This window comes from Podarcis bocagei (assembly GCF_964188305.1).
Source record: "Podarcis bocagei genome assembly, chromosome: 4".
In the NCBI taxonomy this organism is placed as follows: Eukaryota; Metazoa; Chordata; class Lepidosauria; order Squamata; family Lacertidae; genus Podarcis; species Podarcis bocagei.
This window is the reverse complement of record NC_138128.1, coordinates 68,340,457-68,354,078: the sequence shown is the minus strand read 5'-3', so window position 1 is coordinate 68,354,078 and position 13,622 is coordinate 68,340,457. Positions and strand designations below refer to the sequence as shown.

General features: G+C 43.1%; 1 protein-coding gene across 3 annotated transcripts in view; it reads left to right on the top strand.

The window, feature by feature from the left end:
- Positions 1 to 8,349: 8,349 nt before the first annotated feature.
- The window catches only part of LOC308584738 (lipase member M-like), a 37,381-nt gene continuing 32,108 nt past the window's right edge, over positions 8,350 to 13,622 (top strand). For all 3 annotated transcript variants that reach the window (XM_081189752.1, XM_081189751.1, XM_081189750.1), the window contains exons 1-2: positions 8,350 to 8,407; positions 10,187 to 10,295. In XM_081189752.1, coding sequence (XP_081045878.1) covers positions 8,379 to 8,407; positions 10,187 to 10,295 — 138 coding nt within the window. In that variant the 5' untranslated portion in view covers positions 8,350 to 8,378. The remainder of the gene's footprint in view (positions 8,408 to 10,186; positions 10,296 to 13,622) is intronic.

Sequence of the window (13,622 nt, the reverse complement as noted above, 5' to 3'; positions counted from 1 at the left end):
ATGGGAAAGACAGCTCTGGGTTAACCCTTTCTTGGTGGTCAAACACCTTCATTTACCTCAAGGACCGCCTCTTCCCATATGAACTGACCTGAATCACATCACTTGACACCTTTCTTTGTGTGCTTCCGCTGTGAGAGATCCAGAGGGCAACGGCACGAAAACAGGCCTTTCCTGCAGTGGCTCCTCCTTGTGGAATGCTCTCTCCAGGGAGGCTTGCCTGGTGCCTTCATTAAATCTCTTTAGGTACCAGGCCTTTGGCTAATTAAATAATCTATGGACTTCTAAATTCTTTGTGTGTGGTGGGGTATTCCTTTTGTATGTTACCACAATATGTATGTTTGTGTTTTCGTATTATAAACCACCCTGTGATTCTTGGATTAAGGGTGGTATAAACATTGAATTAATCATCATCATCACCATCCTGTTAGCTTCAGTAACAAAATGGATAACATTCAAAACCCTTGCCTTTGAATCAGCTATTCTGTGACTAGGCATGTTGTTATATGTTTATTTATATCCCACTTTTTTCCCTGACAGGGACTCTCCTGGTTTTCTTTTAATGTCATGAAAGGCTTTTCGGCTTTGCTCTGCAGTCAGACCAAAGCACACTTTCACTCTTTCTTTAAATGTGAGATAATCAGAGGTTTCATCTTCTCTTAAATCTGAGTATATCTCACTCAAAATTCCACAGCATCCAGTTTTCCTCAGGGATATTTAAGTCTTTACAGGTCCATTCAAAACTAAACAGGAATGCCTGTACATCATCACCTTTGACATACTTTGAAAATCTCTTTATATTAGCTGAGGTAAAATTTCCACACACCCCCCAACAATGGTTGCGGCAGTTCTGCTCTCAGTTTAATTTCCTCCATTTTTAAAATAAACATGTCTTTTTCATGGGCTATCTTGGCCTCCCTTCCCCCCCCCCCATGAGCTACTTTGCTCTCTCTCTCCCTGCCATAGCTCTCTCAGCCTGTATCTGTGCTAACTGAATGTCAACTTGATTCTGACTTGTTCAGCTGCTAATTTTGCCTTTTCTCTTTCTGCTTCAACTTTATGTTTTTCTTTCCTTGCTTCAGCTTTGGCCAATTCAAATCTTAGCCTCATCATTTCTAATTCAGTATTAGGATTCTCCTCAGATTCAGCAGCTCCCTGCACTGGGTCCTCCCGAGTCTCTTTTGCTTGGCTCTTGCTGGCCATTTTCTGGCAGAAATTTTCCCCTCTTTTAATAAAATAACCTCAATACTGTATTAAACTGGATGTTCTGTATCTGTGGGCATGTTTCTGTGTGGGTGTTAACTTTGTATCATGGCGCTGCCACCAATTAATATGTGACGGTGCGACGGCCCTTTCCCCCCTGGCGCCATTGGGCCCGCCCTCACTTAAATATAGTGCACCCACCTCACAGAACCCCAATTCCATGAATTCCCACAAACTACCCCAGATTATCTTGTGGGGGACTTGTGTGAGGGAAAACTTAATAATTTGGAGTCTCAGGCATGATTTGATCAAATAAACAATAGAGATTTTATTTAACAAATGAAGTTTATGACAGAAGTGGGTAAAACATAGGATACTTTAGATTATACAGTGGTACCTCAGGTTAAGAACTTAATTTGTTCTGGAGGTCCGTTCTTAACCTGAAACTGTTCTTAACCTGAGGTACCACTTTAGCTAATGGAGCCCCCTGCTGCTGCCACCGCACGATTTCTGCTCTCATCCTGAAGCAAAGTTCTTAACCTGAGGTACTATTTCTGGGTTAGCAGAGTCTGTAACCTGAAGCGTCTGTAACCCAAGGTACCACTGTAATGTTATTTCACTTCAGTGCTTTCTCAATTGTTGCACAGCTGTTGCCGATTAATACTTTGGTTCTTAAACAAGGTGGTACTTCCTGTCAGTTCCACACCCCTTAGACAACCATACTCCTGAGGTACTCCAGGTAACAGACCCAAGGAATACTTCACCTCTCTTAACTGGTTTGGGAGTCTTCTCTTTTCATAGAAGAATCTCTCCCCTCCTTACTGGAACAAGACCTAAGCAGACTGTACTCTCACAGCTTCTACTTCTCCTCGCTCACCCTCAGCCTCCCAGTTAATTCCTGGCCTAATTACTCTTACAGGACACCACACACTGTCCTTCACACTATAAACTCAGAGACTTCTTTCTCTAGCTTGTGGTATATTCCTCAAAGTGATATTTCTACCCAGAACCAACTCTCTCTCATCTCACTGCCTATCTCCAAACCTGTTCTCCCAACCTCAATCCCAACCTACCCCCAAAACCTAACTCACTGTCTTTCCAAATCCTATCCTTTTCAACTCCCTCTCCTGGAACCCGGGCAATCAGAAGCTGCCATTCATTAACTGTTTGCTGGCAGGGAAAAAGGAAAAATAAGACACTTGGGGACCCAACCTGCCCAACAAAAAGAAACTTTTCTGTCACAGATGGCACCTTCTCTTTTGTGTCTTCACAGCTACTGAAAACATGTTTATTTGCTCAGACATTGGTAGGTTGCTAGCTGTCAGCAGGTAGTAGGAAGTAATGGTTCTGCAGTTTTAGCAGTCTGCTTTACCTATGTGTTTATCTGCTTTCATTTTATGTTATTGTACTCCTACTTGTGTGATTTTTAAATTCAGTTACTACACGTAGCCCACAGATCACTAAAATAATTTGGAACAAATAAAAACAATAACTTCCCACAAATGGAATCAAACAGATCTACTGAAATGGTGACATTATTTGTTATGCATTACTCATTTGTTGTTGTTTAGTCGTTTAGTCGTGTCCAACTCTTTGCGACCCCATGGACCAGAGCACGCCAGGCACTCCTGTTTTCCACTGCCTCCCGCAGTTTGGTCAAACACATGCTGGTAGCTTCGAGAACACTGTCCAAGCATCTCGTCCTCTGTCGTCCCCTTCTCCTTGTGCCCTCCATCTTTCCCAACATCAGGGTCTTTTCCAGGAAGTCTTCTCTTCTCATGAGGTGGCCAAAGTATTGGAGCCTCAGCTTCATGATCTGTCCTTCCAGTGAGGACTCAGGGCTGATTTCCTTAAGAATGGATGCGTTTGATCTTCTTGCAGTCCATGGGACTCTCAAGAGTCTCCTCCAGCACCATAATTCAAAAGCATCAATTCTTCAGCGATCAGCCTTCTTTATGGTCCAGCTCTCACTTCCATACATCACTACTGGGAAAACCATAGCTTTAACTATATGGACCTTTGCTGGCAAGGTGATGTCTCTGCTTTTTAAGATGCTGTCTAGGTTTGTCATTGCTTTTCTCCCAAGAAGCAGGCGTCTTTTAATTTCGTGGCTGCTGTCACCATCTGCAGTGATCATGGAGCCCAAGAAAGTAAAATCTCTCACTGTCTCCATTTCTTCTCCTTCTATTTGCCAGGAGGTGATGGGCCCAGTGGCCATGATCTTCATTTTTTTGATGTTGAGCTTCAGACCATATTTTTCGCTCTCCTCTTTCACCTTCATTAAAAGGTTCTTTAATTCCTCCTCACTTTCTGCCATCAAGGTTGTGTCATCTGTATATCTGAGGTTGTTGAGATTTCTTTCGGCAATCTTAATTCCGTCTTGGGATTCATCCAGCCCAGCCTTTTGCATGATGAATTCTGCATATAGGTTAAATAAGCAGGAAGACAATATACAACCTTGTTGTACTCCTTTCCCAATTTTGAACCAATCAGTTGTTCCATATCCAGTTCTAACTGTAGGAGTAATATATTTTGCAATCTTACACTGTAATTACAAAGGAACACCCTTGCTCTGAATGACATGAACTAACTTCATCTGATTAGCTATGCAGCATTGTGACATTGTTCCACTCACTGTGGCATAGGTGCCAACTTGAATAAAATATTGTGGGGGCCCAAGGAAGCCCCACCTCACACAACTGATCACATGATGCAGTGCACACACATCATTTTAATGGGAATGCCCATCAACTTTGTGGGGGCCTAGCGCCCTCAAACATTTTATTGTGGGAATCAAAGCCCCCGTGGCCCCTAGGAGTTGGCTCCTATGCACTGTGGGAATCTCTGATGAGAGGATTTATAAGTGTGTTTCATCCAGTGCTTTTCTTCTTCTCAACATGAAGTTGTTACAGTAAGTGCCACACTTTTAACCAGTGCTTCTCTTCTAGTAAAAAGGGTGACAGTGCTGCGTACGCCCATGGGTACCCCCAGAAAATCAGTGGTTTCATCTGATGGCTCATTCACACTTACTTTTGTCCTGAGCGTTCTAGCCACAAGCCTGCACTTCCAGGTCTGTGTCCTGCTTTCCTCTTGAAAAAAACACTCTTTAATGCTGAACTGGAACAAATGGCAAGTCAGGTTTTCTGTGGATTGCTGTTTGCTCCAATTCACAGGAAAAGAACAAAAGCAAAGCTGGTGGTGACTCCTTGCCCTCCTGCAGCCACCAAGAGGTTCATAATGTACAAAGAAAAACACATTTGCAAACTCCACAAAACAGGGAGGTTCTCTAATAAAATGTCGAAAATGCATTTAAGCTAAGAACAGTAATACACAACTGTCAGATAATTGGATGACTGATTCTGGGTAGGATTACTAATTACTGTTTCATTAGTCTTTCACAAAGACTGCAATTGTGTAATGCCTTGCAGCTCTTTCAAATGACATGAACAGTGGATAAGTTTATTAAATATTTTAAGAGATGTGTGTTCTAGCAGCTATAACTTTGTTAGATGTTCATAATTTACATGGTTGTCACTACCAGTTGCTTTTCCTCTGACACCCAGCCAGGAACGGTGGACTTTATTGTGGCTCCTTTCATTGTGCATACAGTAATAACCACTAACATGAAGTCTGGCCTGGGAAAGAAAATGTGAGGAGGAATGTACTCTTCTGATCTTTCAACAGCACAAGCATTTCTGATTGCCAGGCAGAACATTTTTTCCTGCCTCCCTCCCCATGTGCTGTTCCCTGCATGCTGTTCTTGAGGTTCCCCACAGCTGATTTTCAGGAGGCACAGAGTGTTTGTGTGGGGAAAACCCCATTATGCTAATTGGATGCCTTGAGCTGGCTTACACAAGCACGCTGGGTTAGTTGAATCCAGCCCACATGCTCTATCTGCGGTTGTGAGCAGGAAGAGAGCCAGATGGCTAGAATGTGTAGCATGCCTCCTTCCGTGAACACTCAGTATTTTGCAGTTCAGTGACTGGAATTTGACATTTAATGTTATTTTGTAGTTCAAAGCGTGCTCACCCTTGCCTACCTTATTATGCATTGAATAGACTTGATGAATGATTCTATATGTGTGTCAAATGCTTTTTAGTAGTTATCCAGACCATAAAATTCTTTACTACAAACTGTTTAGTCCATTTGTGGAAAAGATGGGAAGATTTTGTGTTCCTCACTTCTGAAAGATATTGATAGATATGAAAATGTAGTGTAAATATAAAAGATATCCTACTGATGGTGAACTTATATTTAGCATTTATATGTGTGCAAAGCACTCTACATTATTTTATTTTATTTTATTTTATTTTATTTTATTTTACACAATCACAAACAGATATTATAAAACATGCATCATGCATTTTAATTTTTACAACACCCTTGTAAGGTAAGTCAGGATTATTTTGGCATATTGCAAATACAGGGACTGAGGCTTTGAGAGAGTAGTTTGCCTAAGGCCCCAGCGGCAGAGGCAATATTTTAACCAGGAACCAGATCAGTCTCTTTGTCATTGTGCTATATCATCTCTCTATCACAAGAACTTCAGTTAACCCCCACTAAAAATTCACTTAAAATAAAAGGCTGCCAAGCAAGCTTGATTAATCACTGCATTTGAGACTGATTTGACCGCCCTACCCTGCTGCCAATCCATGCTGCCTTAGATTTCCTTGAAGAAAGGTGGGATATATAGAATTGTACAGTTGGAAGGAAGGGACCCTGAGGATCGTCTAGTCCAACTTTCTACAGTGCTGGAATATGTAGCTGTGTCATCGAACCTGCAACTTTGGTGTTATCATTCAGAGCCCAGGATACTTCCAAGTGGGCCACAGGCTATATTCCAGGGGTGAGCAGCCTGTGGCCCAACTCTGACTGTTGGACATCAGCCCCAATCAGCATGGCCAATGGTCAGGGATCACAGGAAATGTAGTCCAGCAACAATTAGCACAAGTTGCAGACCTTCTCTGACTGAGATTCAGAAACCAAGGAATAAGACTGTCTATATTATAACATTAAAAAGTATAAAGAATATAGTCCTTAGGATGTTTCAGGAGCAGCAGCAGCAGCTGCAGAACTCTTACTTCCTTCATGCTTCATTTATCTAAAAAAATCAAACCCAAACCTCTTGAACAACTGGAAATGATTGTTATCACCCAGTCTTGTTCTTTAAAATCGCCCACAATGTTTTCATATACCATAATCAAAATGATGCAAGGAATTAACAAACTAAATAAGAAGGTGACTTCATGTAACTAGTTGGTTCATTGCTGGGCAATATCATTTAATTGTTGAAATAGTTATAAAAGTATTCATAAAAGTACATCAAGGTGGCATACAATATACAAAACATAATTAAATCAGTATAATCATGCCTAAAGGAGAATTAGCAATATCAATAAAACACCAGTAAATACTGCTTGGTTAAAAGGGCAAAATCATATTGTGAATGACTGTGTAAACAAGGTCATTATTCATCCTGTGGTATGAATTGACTTCTACACCATTTGTTTGTTACCCAGGTTTGTTATGTTTTTAAATAAAAACATGGAACAAAAGAATAACAGCAAACCCAACAGATCCAGCAGGAACCCAGTTTATTAAAGTTATTGCAATAGGACACCTTTGCTAAATAGTTGTTCAGCAGAAGTGCTGGTTAGGAAAGACTGCCACAAGGCACATTAGAACAAAACTTATATAGCAGTTTCAAACACAGCACACAAATGTCATAAAACTTGAAAACATCCTTCTACATACAAGAAAGGTTACAGGTCATAGTATGTAAAGATACACAACTCCCCACTGGTATCAGTTTCCCTGGGGTGCTGCAAAACATTCGAACTATCACACTGTAACTCTGGTTACCTTGGCAACCAACATTCAGTAGGGGCTATTGACAATCTAATCTTATTTCCCCCCCGGGACCAGCACATTGGGACAGTTAGAAAAAAATCAAAATCTATGTCTAATATTCAATCAAATACAGTGGTGCCCCGCAAGACGAATGCCTCGCAAGACGGAAAACTCACTAGACGAAAGAGTTTTCCGTTTTGGAGGTGCTTCGCAAAACGAATCTCCTATTATCTTGCTTCGCAAGACGAAAATGTCTTGCAAGTTCCTGCGGGGTTCCCCCCCTTTTTCTAAGCCGCTAAGCCGCTTATCTGCTGATCCGATAAGCCGATAAGCCACTAAAAGCCGCTAATAGCGCTAATAGCGCTAATCCGCTAATCTGTCAATGGGCTTGCTTCGCAAGACGAAAAAACCGCTAGACGAAGAGAATCACAGAACGGATTCTTTTCGTCTTGCGAGGCACCACTGTATCACAATTTTTACATCCATCTGAACTAGATGAGCCACTCCAAGTGGTTTACAGAGAGGGAGAATAGGAAGAGAGTAAGGAACCAGGACCATGGTGATTTGAAACTGAACACACACCAGAAGAAGAAAGGAGCTGGGAAATAATGGGTGATGAAGATTAGGAGTGAGATAGCAGGTGCTTCAGCTTGCCGCTGTCCTCCTCTCTGCTCTGACCATAACCTCCCCCACCCCCACTTCCCAAGTAAATGCAGTCAATAAAATAATTATTGAACTGCAGCTGCACACACACAAACACACACATTGGAGGTCTGAGCTGGAATGAAAAGTAGCTCATTTGGTGCCAGCATGTCACTCAATCGCTCTTGGAGCACAAAAAATAGCAGCAACAACAACAACAAGAAGAAGAAGTTATTATTTATAGACTGAATCCATGTTAGTTGTACTCAGAGTAGACATGAATAACTTAGCCCTGTTCATTTCCATGGGTTAATCTGTGTACAACTTACATGGATACAAAATAATGATGATGACGATGCACACAGGACGAAAAAATAAAATAAAAATGTAGAAATACAATTTATATACCAGGTGGATTTAAATCTCCAGGAAGGTTATATTTTTAAAAAAAAAAAATGCAAGGAAGTGTAATCTACATTTAAATGTTTTTTACAGACTTACCTTGCCACTAGGCATATGATGGGTACATCATGATAATTTTATCATAACCATTTTGCTTGCTTCTGCTCCATAATTAACAATGCACCCAGAAAGACACGTTTTGCATCATTATACAGTAGCTGATGAAAGTGATCTTATTCTCTTCAGTTTATTACAACCTAAGTCTTCTTCAGTGTGTATTAGAGATGTGGTTGCTATTGATGAACAGGAACAGGTAAGCAAAAATCTTTTCTTCCCCATATCTTTTTCATTTATTTTCTGGTGACATACCTTGGTCTTACATTTTAATAGCTTGCATTTAACAAAGTTAGACGTTGCTATCATAAAGTACAGCCTACAGCCCAGTAGAAATTAAGGCTGCTGGCACAGAACTGATTCAGCTGTGGGGAAATCACAAACTGCATAAATGTGTACAGAATTATTTATACATTACTTTCTGAATGGCATTTGTAGCCTGCCCTTCCTCCATAAGGAAAACATGATTTTAAAAAATGTTTAAAACATTTAAAACTGTTAAAAACATCTAAAGATTTTTTTAAAACTAATTTAAAAACAGGTATGACCAACAAGAATGTCTTATGTTTTGAAATTCTAGCTTGGTTTCATTGTGGGGCAGCGGGTGTGGGAAAGGAGCTCGGTGTTGAGAGGTATGTGTGTATGTTTCAATGTTGGACAGTTTGTTCATTCATGATGGGGGCTCTGAGAGAGCTCAGGTTTGTGGAGGGGGGTTCGCTGTGCAGTGGGTTGCATAAGTGCTGTTCCTCGTATTAGGGAAGAAAGCTGGAAACAGTTGCAAGCTAATAACAAATGTTTAATTTTGCTTTTAAAAATACAGTGGTGCCTCGCAAGACGAAAAGAATCCGTTCTGTGATTCTCTTCATCTAGCGGTTTTTTCGTCTTGCGAAGCAAGCCCATTGAAGGATTAGCGGCTTTTAGCGACTTATCTGCTGATCGGATCAGCTGATAAGCGGCTTAGCGGCTTAGAAAAAGGGGGGGGGGGAGGAAAAAAACTAGCAGGAACTCGCAAGACATTGTCGTCTTGCGAAGCAAGCCCATAGGAAATTCGTTTTGCGAAGCACCTCCAAAACGGAAAACTCTTTCGTCTAGCGAGTTTTCCGTCTTGCGAGGCATTCATCTTGCGGGGCACCACTGTACCGTCAACATGATCCAGCTTCTACAGTTTCTCATTCTGCTCTGGCCACAACTTTTCAGTCCTTGTTCCTTGCAGCCCAGCTCTAAATAAATATATATATAAATAAATAAATATATAAATAAAATATTATTATTTTACAAGTTCATACACAAAAACAAAATTCTTGCAATTATTATAATTTTACACAGGATTCTTTCAAATTTTATTTATACTTCATGGAGTCTTTCTGGAAGTGTAGTTGTTCTTTCAGCGTCCAGTAAGTTGGGCAACCTTGTTCAAGTAATCCTTGCACAAAGCAATAGCTCAGCAAGACATTCTTCATGTTCAATGGGAGATGCCCTATAATTTACCACAGCCACTACCTTAATCTTGCACTTTTTTGTGCTCCATCTTACATGAAGCCACTTAATTGAAGCTATTTGGGCCTTGAAGTGATGTGAAGGAACTCACATACTATGGGAAAGTTCTTATGCATGAGGTGCAAACTGAGGCCATTATCTGTCTAAATCACCTCAAGAATGCCATGTCTAGCGAAAATGGATATTATTTTTTCAGTGACCAGGAAGCTGCTTCCCTCAGAATCCAGCATGCTTACCCTTATTTCAGAGATAGCCCTGACTTTTCCTCGTGAGGCAGATCTTTTTTCAGTGTTTCCCCACAAAGCATCCATCTCAGTGACTAATATTTTCAGAAGAGAGATAATAATCCATTATTTCTTCCCTGCACACCACCATCAGAACTAAAATTGCACTCACTGCCCTCAGCACATCTAGAATCATTCTAAAACAGACTTCCCATCTTTGCTAAGGAGTTTGAAACAACAGATATTGTTTTACACAGGTCAGCGATGTGGCTGTTTTGGGCAGTGGTGTGCTTAAACCAACAGACAACAGAGTCAGAAGAATTCCTAAGGAAACGGCACTTGAATCCCCAAGAATTCATGACTATTGTGAGTTGCTTGTTCAGATGCATTTGAAAACAACAGGTTATTATGATTTGTACATATTTCTTTTAAGTGATATTCCAAAGCATTTGCTTTTCACAGAAGGATTTCCAGGCCTGCCTGAGTTACCCCAAAGAGGGCTTGATAGATTATAATGGATGGATTTAGCAGACCATCCATTATAAGGCAGGAGCATCATTCTGAGCAACTTCGGTTCAAGTGTTGAGGTTTACATTCCATGTCCATCAACCAACATCAACCACCGAACTAAGGGTGCATGGCACCCCTTTGCGGTGGTTCCAGTCCTACTTGGTCGTTCCCAGAGGGTGTTGCTTGGGGAATGCTTTTCAGCCCCATGGAACCTTCAATGTGGGGTTCTACAAGACTCAGTCTTATCCCCTACGTTGTTTAACAACTACATGAAACCGCTGGGTGGGGTTATCCGGAGGTTTGAAGTATGTTGTCAGCAGTATGCTGATGACACTCAGCTCTATTTCCCCTTTACATCTGCAAGTGAGGCAGTGGCAGGGGCGCCGACTTATAAAAAATATTGGGGGGGCCCATACCGGGGTCCTGCCGCTGGTTCGCTCGGGTAGCCGGGAGAACGCAGTTCGAGGTGGCGGTGTTGGGGAGAGACCCTCGCTCAGGGCGCCACTAGACTTGGCGGCCGGCGGCCTATCTGGGGGGTTTTGGAGCGTATTTCGGCGGAGCGATTGGGGAGGAGGGGGCTTGTTGCCGGATTCTTCAGCTGAGCCGGAGATCCGCTGCTGGGGGTCCCTGGGCCGAGTTGTGAGCACGGCCTGCTGAAGGGAGATCCAGCCGATTGCACGACGGGGACGGCCGGGGCTCTCCGGCTAGGGCGCGCGGCTGGCTGGCTGGCGAGGGAGCAGGTGGGGAGGAGGCGGGGGTCCTCACTCTCTTAGGAAACGCACCCGCGCGCCCGATTGCCACGAAGTCCGAAGGGTGCGTGTGTGGAATTAAAAAGCAAAAACGAGATACGGGCAGGGCAGACAAAGAGTTTTCTGCAAGAGGATGGAGGGCAGGTTGAAGAGAAAATCACTCAGGATGAGACAGTCAAATCAGCCATGATAAAATGGGCTCAGGATATTGGGTATAACATCATGTTTGAGGACTGGGAAAGGTTATGGACCACCGGAATGAAATTCACGGCATGTAATGCCTTGAAGGAAAATATTATGAAAATGATTTATAGGTGGTACATGACCCCAGTCAAGCTTGCAAAAATATATCACCTGTCTGATAATAAATGTTGGAAATGTAAGGAGGCTGAAGGGACATTCTTTCACCTCTGGTGGACTTGTCCAAAAGTGAAGGCCTTCTGGGAAATGATCTATAATGAGTTAAAAAAGGTATTTAAGTATACCTTTCCCAAGAAACCAGAGGCCTTCCTCTTGGGCATTGTTGGCCAGAAAGTGTTAAAGAAGGATAGAACTTTCTTTATGTATGCGACTACAGCAGCAAGACTACTTATTGCAAAACATTGGAAGACACAAGATTTGCCCACACTGGAAGAGTGGCAGACGCAATTGATGGACTACATGGAACTGGCTGAAATGACTGGCAGAATCCGAGATTTGGGAGAAGAAACAACGGAAGAGGACTGGGAAAAATTTAAGGACTATTTACAAAAACAATATAAGTTGTATGAATGTTAAAAATTTACACGATTCGGAAACTATAGCTTCAGCAATTAGATTTGGGAAACAGGAAATTATATTTTAAGTAAGAAAAGGTCAAAATCTAAGGTAATACTATGTTTAATTTAAGATATAAGTAACTGATGAAAAGTATGTTAAATTTAGAGGTATAGTATTTGAAAAGTACAAAATAAGGTACGAAACAAGGTAATAATTTGCTGATATCTTTATTATAAAGAATGCAGGGTAAGGGAGATGCGAGGAAGTCCAGTTAGTTATATAAAAAATGTGTTGAATGGTTGGTTTTCTTTTCTTCTTTTTCTTTTTTTCTTTTTCTTGTTCTTTTACTTTTTTCTTCAGTGTATGTTTCTAACTTTGTATTTGAAACCTTAATAAAATATTTATAAAAAAAGAAGAAGAGAAAATCCTTTCGCTTTTCTGGGGCTCAGGGAAGTCTCAGAGCCGGAGGTTGGGGAAGGGACCCCCTTTGCTCTGCCCTCTTCTCCCGTCTTAGATTTGCATGGGGGTCCCCGCCCAAGCTTGCCTGGCCACCGGGCCACACAAGGGCCGCGCTCTACGCGGCACACCTTGCTAGCCGCGCAGCTGTCCTCCGCGGCTGCGGAGCGGCCCTGCGCCGGTGCCCAGCCCCTCTGGGCGCCCGCTGCGCTGCCAATGACAAGCGGGCGACGTCGCGGGCGGGGAAGGCGTCGCTTTCTTTCCCGATCCTTCATCCTCCCAGTCTTCCAGCCCTTTTTTGGGTTGGAAGCTCGTCTCGTTCGCCCTTCTCCTTTCTTCACCCTGCGCGCAATTTTCCTCCCTCGTCTCCCTCCCCATTTCTCCTTCCTTCCTGACTGACTGACGGGCTTGGGCTCGGGCTCAGGCTCGGGCTCCGGGTCGGGCTCAGGCTCGGGCTCGGGCTCGGGCTCCGGGTCGGGCTCAGGCTCAGGCTCGGGCTCGGGCAGCCACAGCGTCGGCGGTGTTGGCGATCGGCGGCGCGGGGGGATGGCCCTCCCGGGGGAGCCGGCGCTGCTCAATGGGGTTGCCAAGGAGACAGGCCGGCCGCCCTCCTCCCCCGGCCCGGCGCCCCCCGCCGCGCCGGTGCCCGTTATCGAGCTGGTGCGCGCCGGGCGCCCTATAAAAGCCGCGGACGCGCCCACCGCCGCCCGAGATTATTGGGGGGGCTGAGCCCCCCCAAACGAATTTTTGAGGGGGCTCGGGCACCCTCAAGCCCCATGGAGTCGGCGCCTATGGGCAGTGGAAGTGCTGGACCAGTGTCTTGCCTCGGTAATGGACTGAATGAGAGCCAACAAACTGAAACTCAAACCAGATAAGACTGAGGCACTGTTAGTGGGTGCAGGAAGATGGGTGGGAGATTGTCTGCTCTTGATGGGGTTACACTTCCTTTGAAGGAGCAGGTTTGTAGCTTGAGGGTACTCCTGGATCCTTTGCTGTCACTCGAGGCTCAGGTACAACTTAAGTGGATACAAAATAATGACGACAACACACACAGGACAAAAAAAAATGTAGACATAAAGTTTATATACCACTTAATATAAGCATAAATCTCCAGGTGAGTTATATTTTTAAAAATATGCAAGGAAGTATAATGTACATTTCAATGCTTTGAACTGATTTTATAATGAAATGATTTTAGAATGTTGTATCATTTTACTGT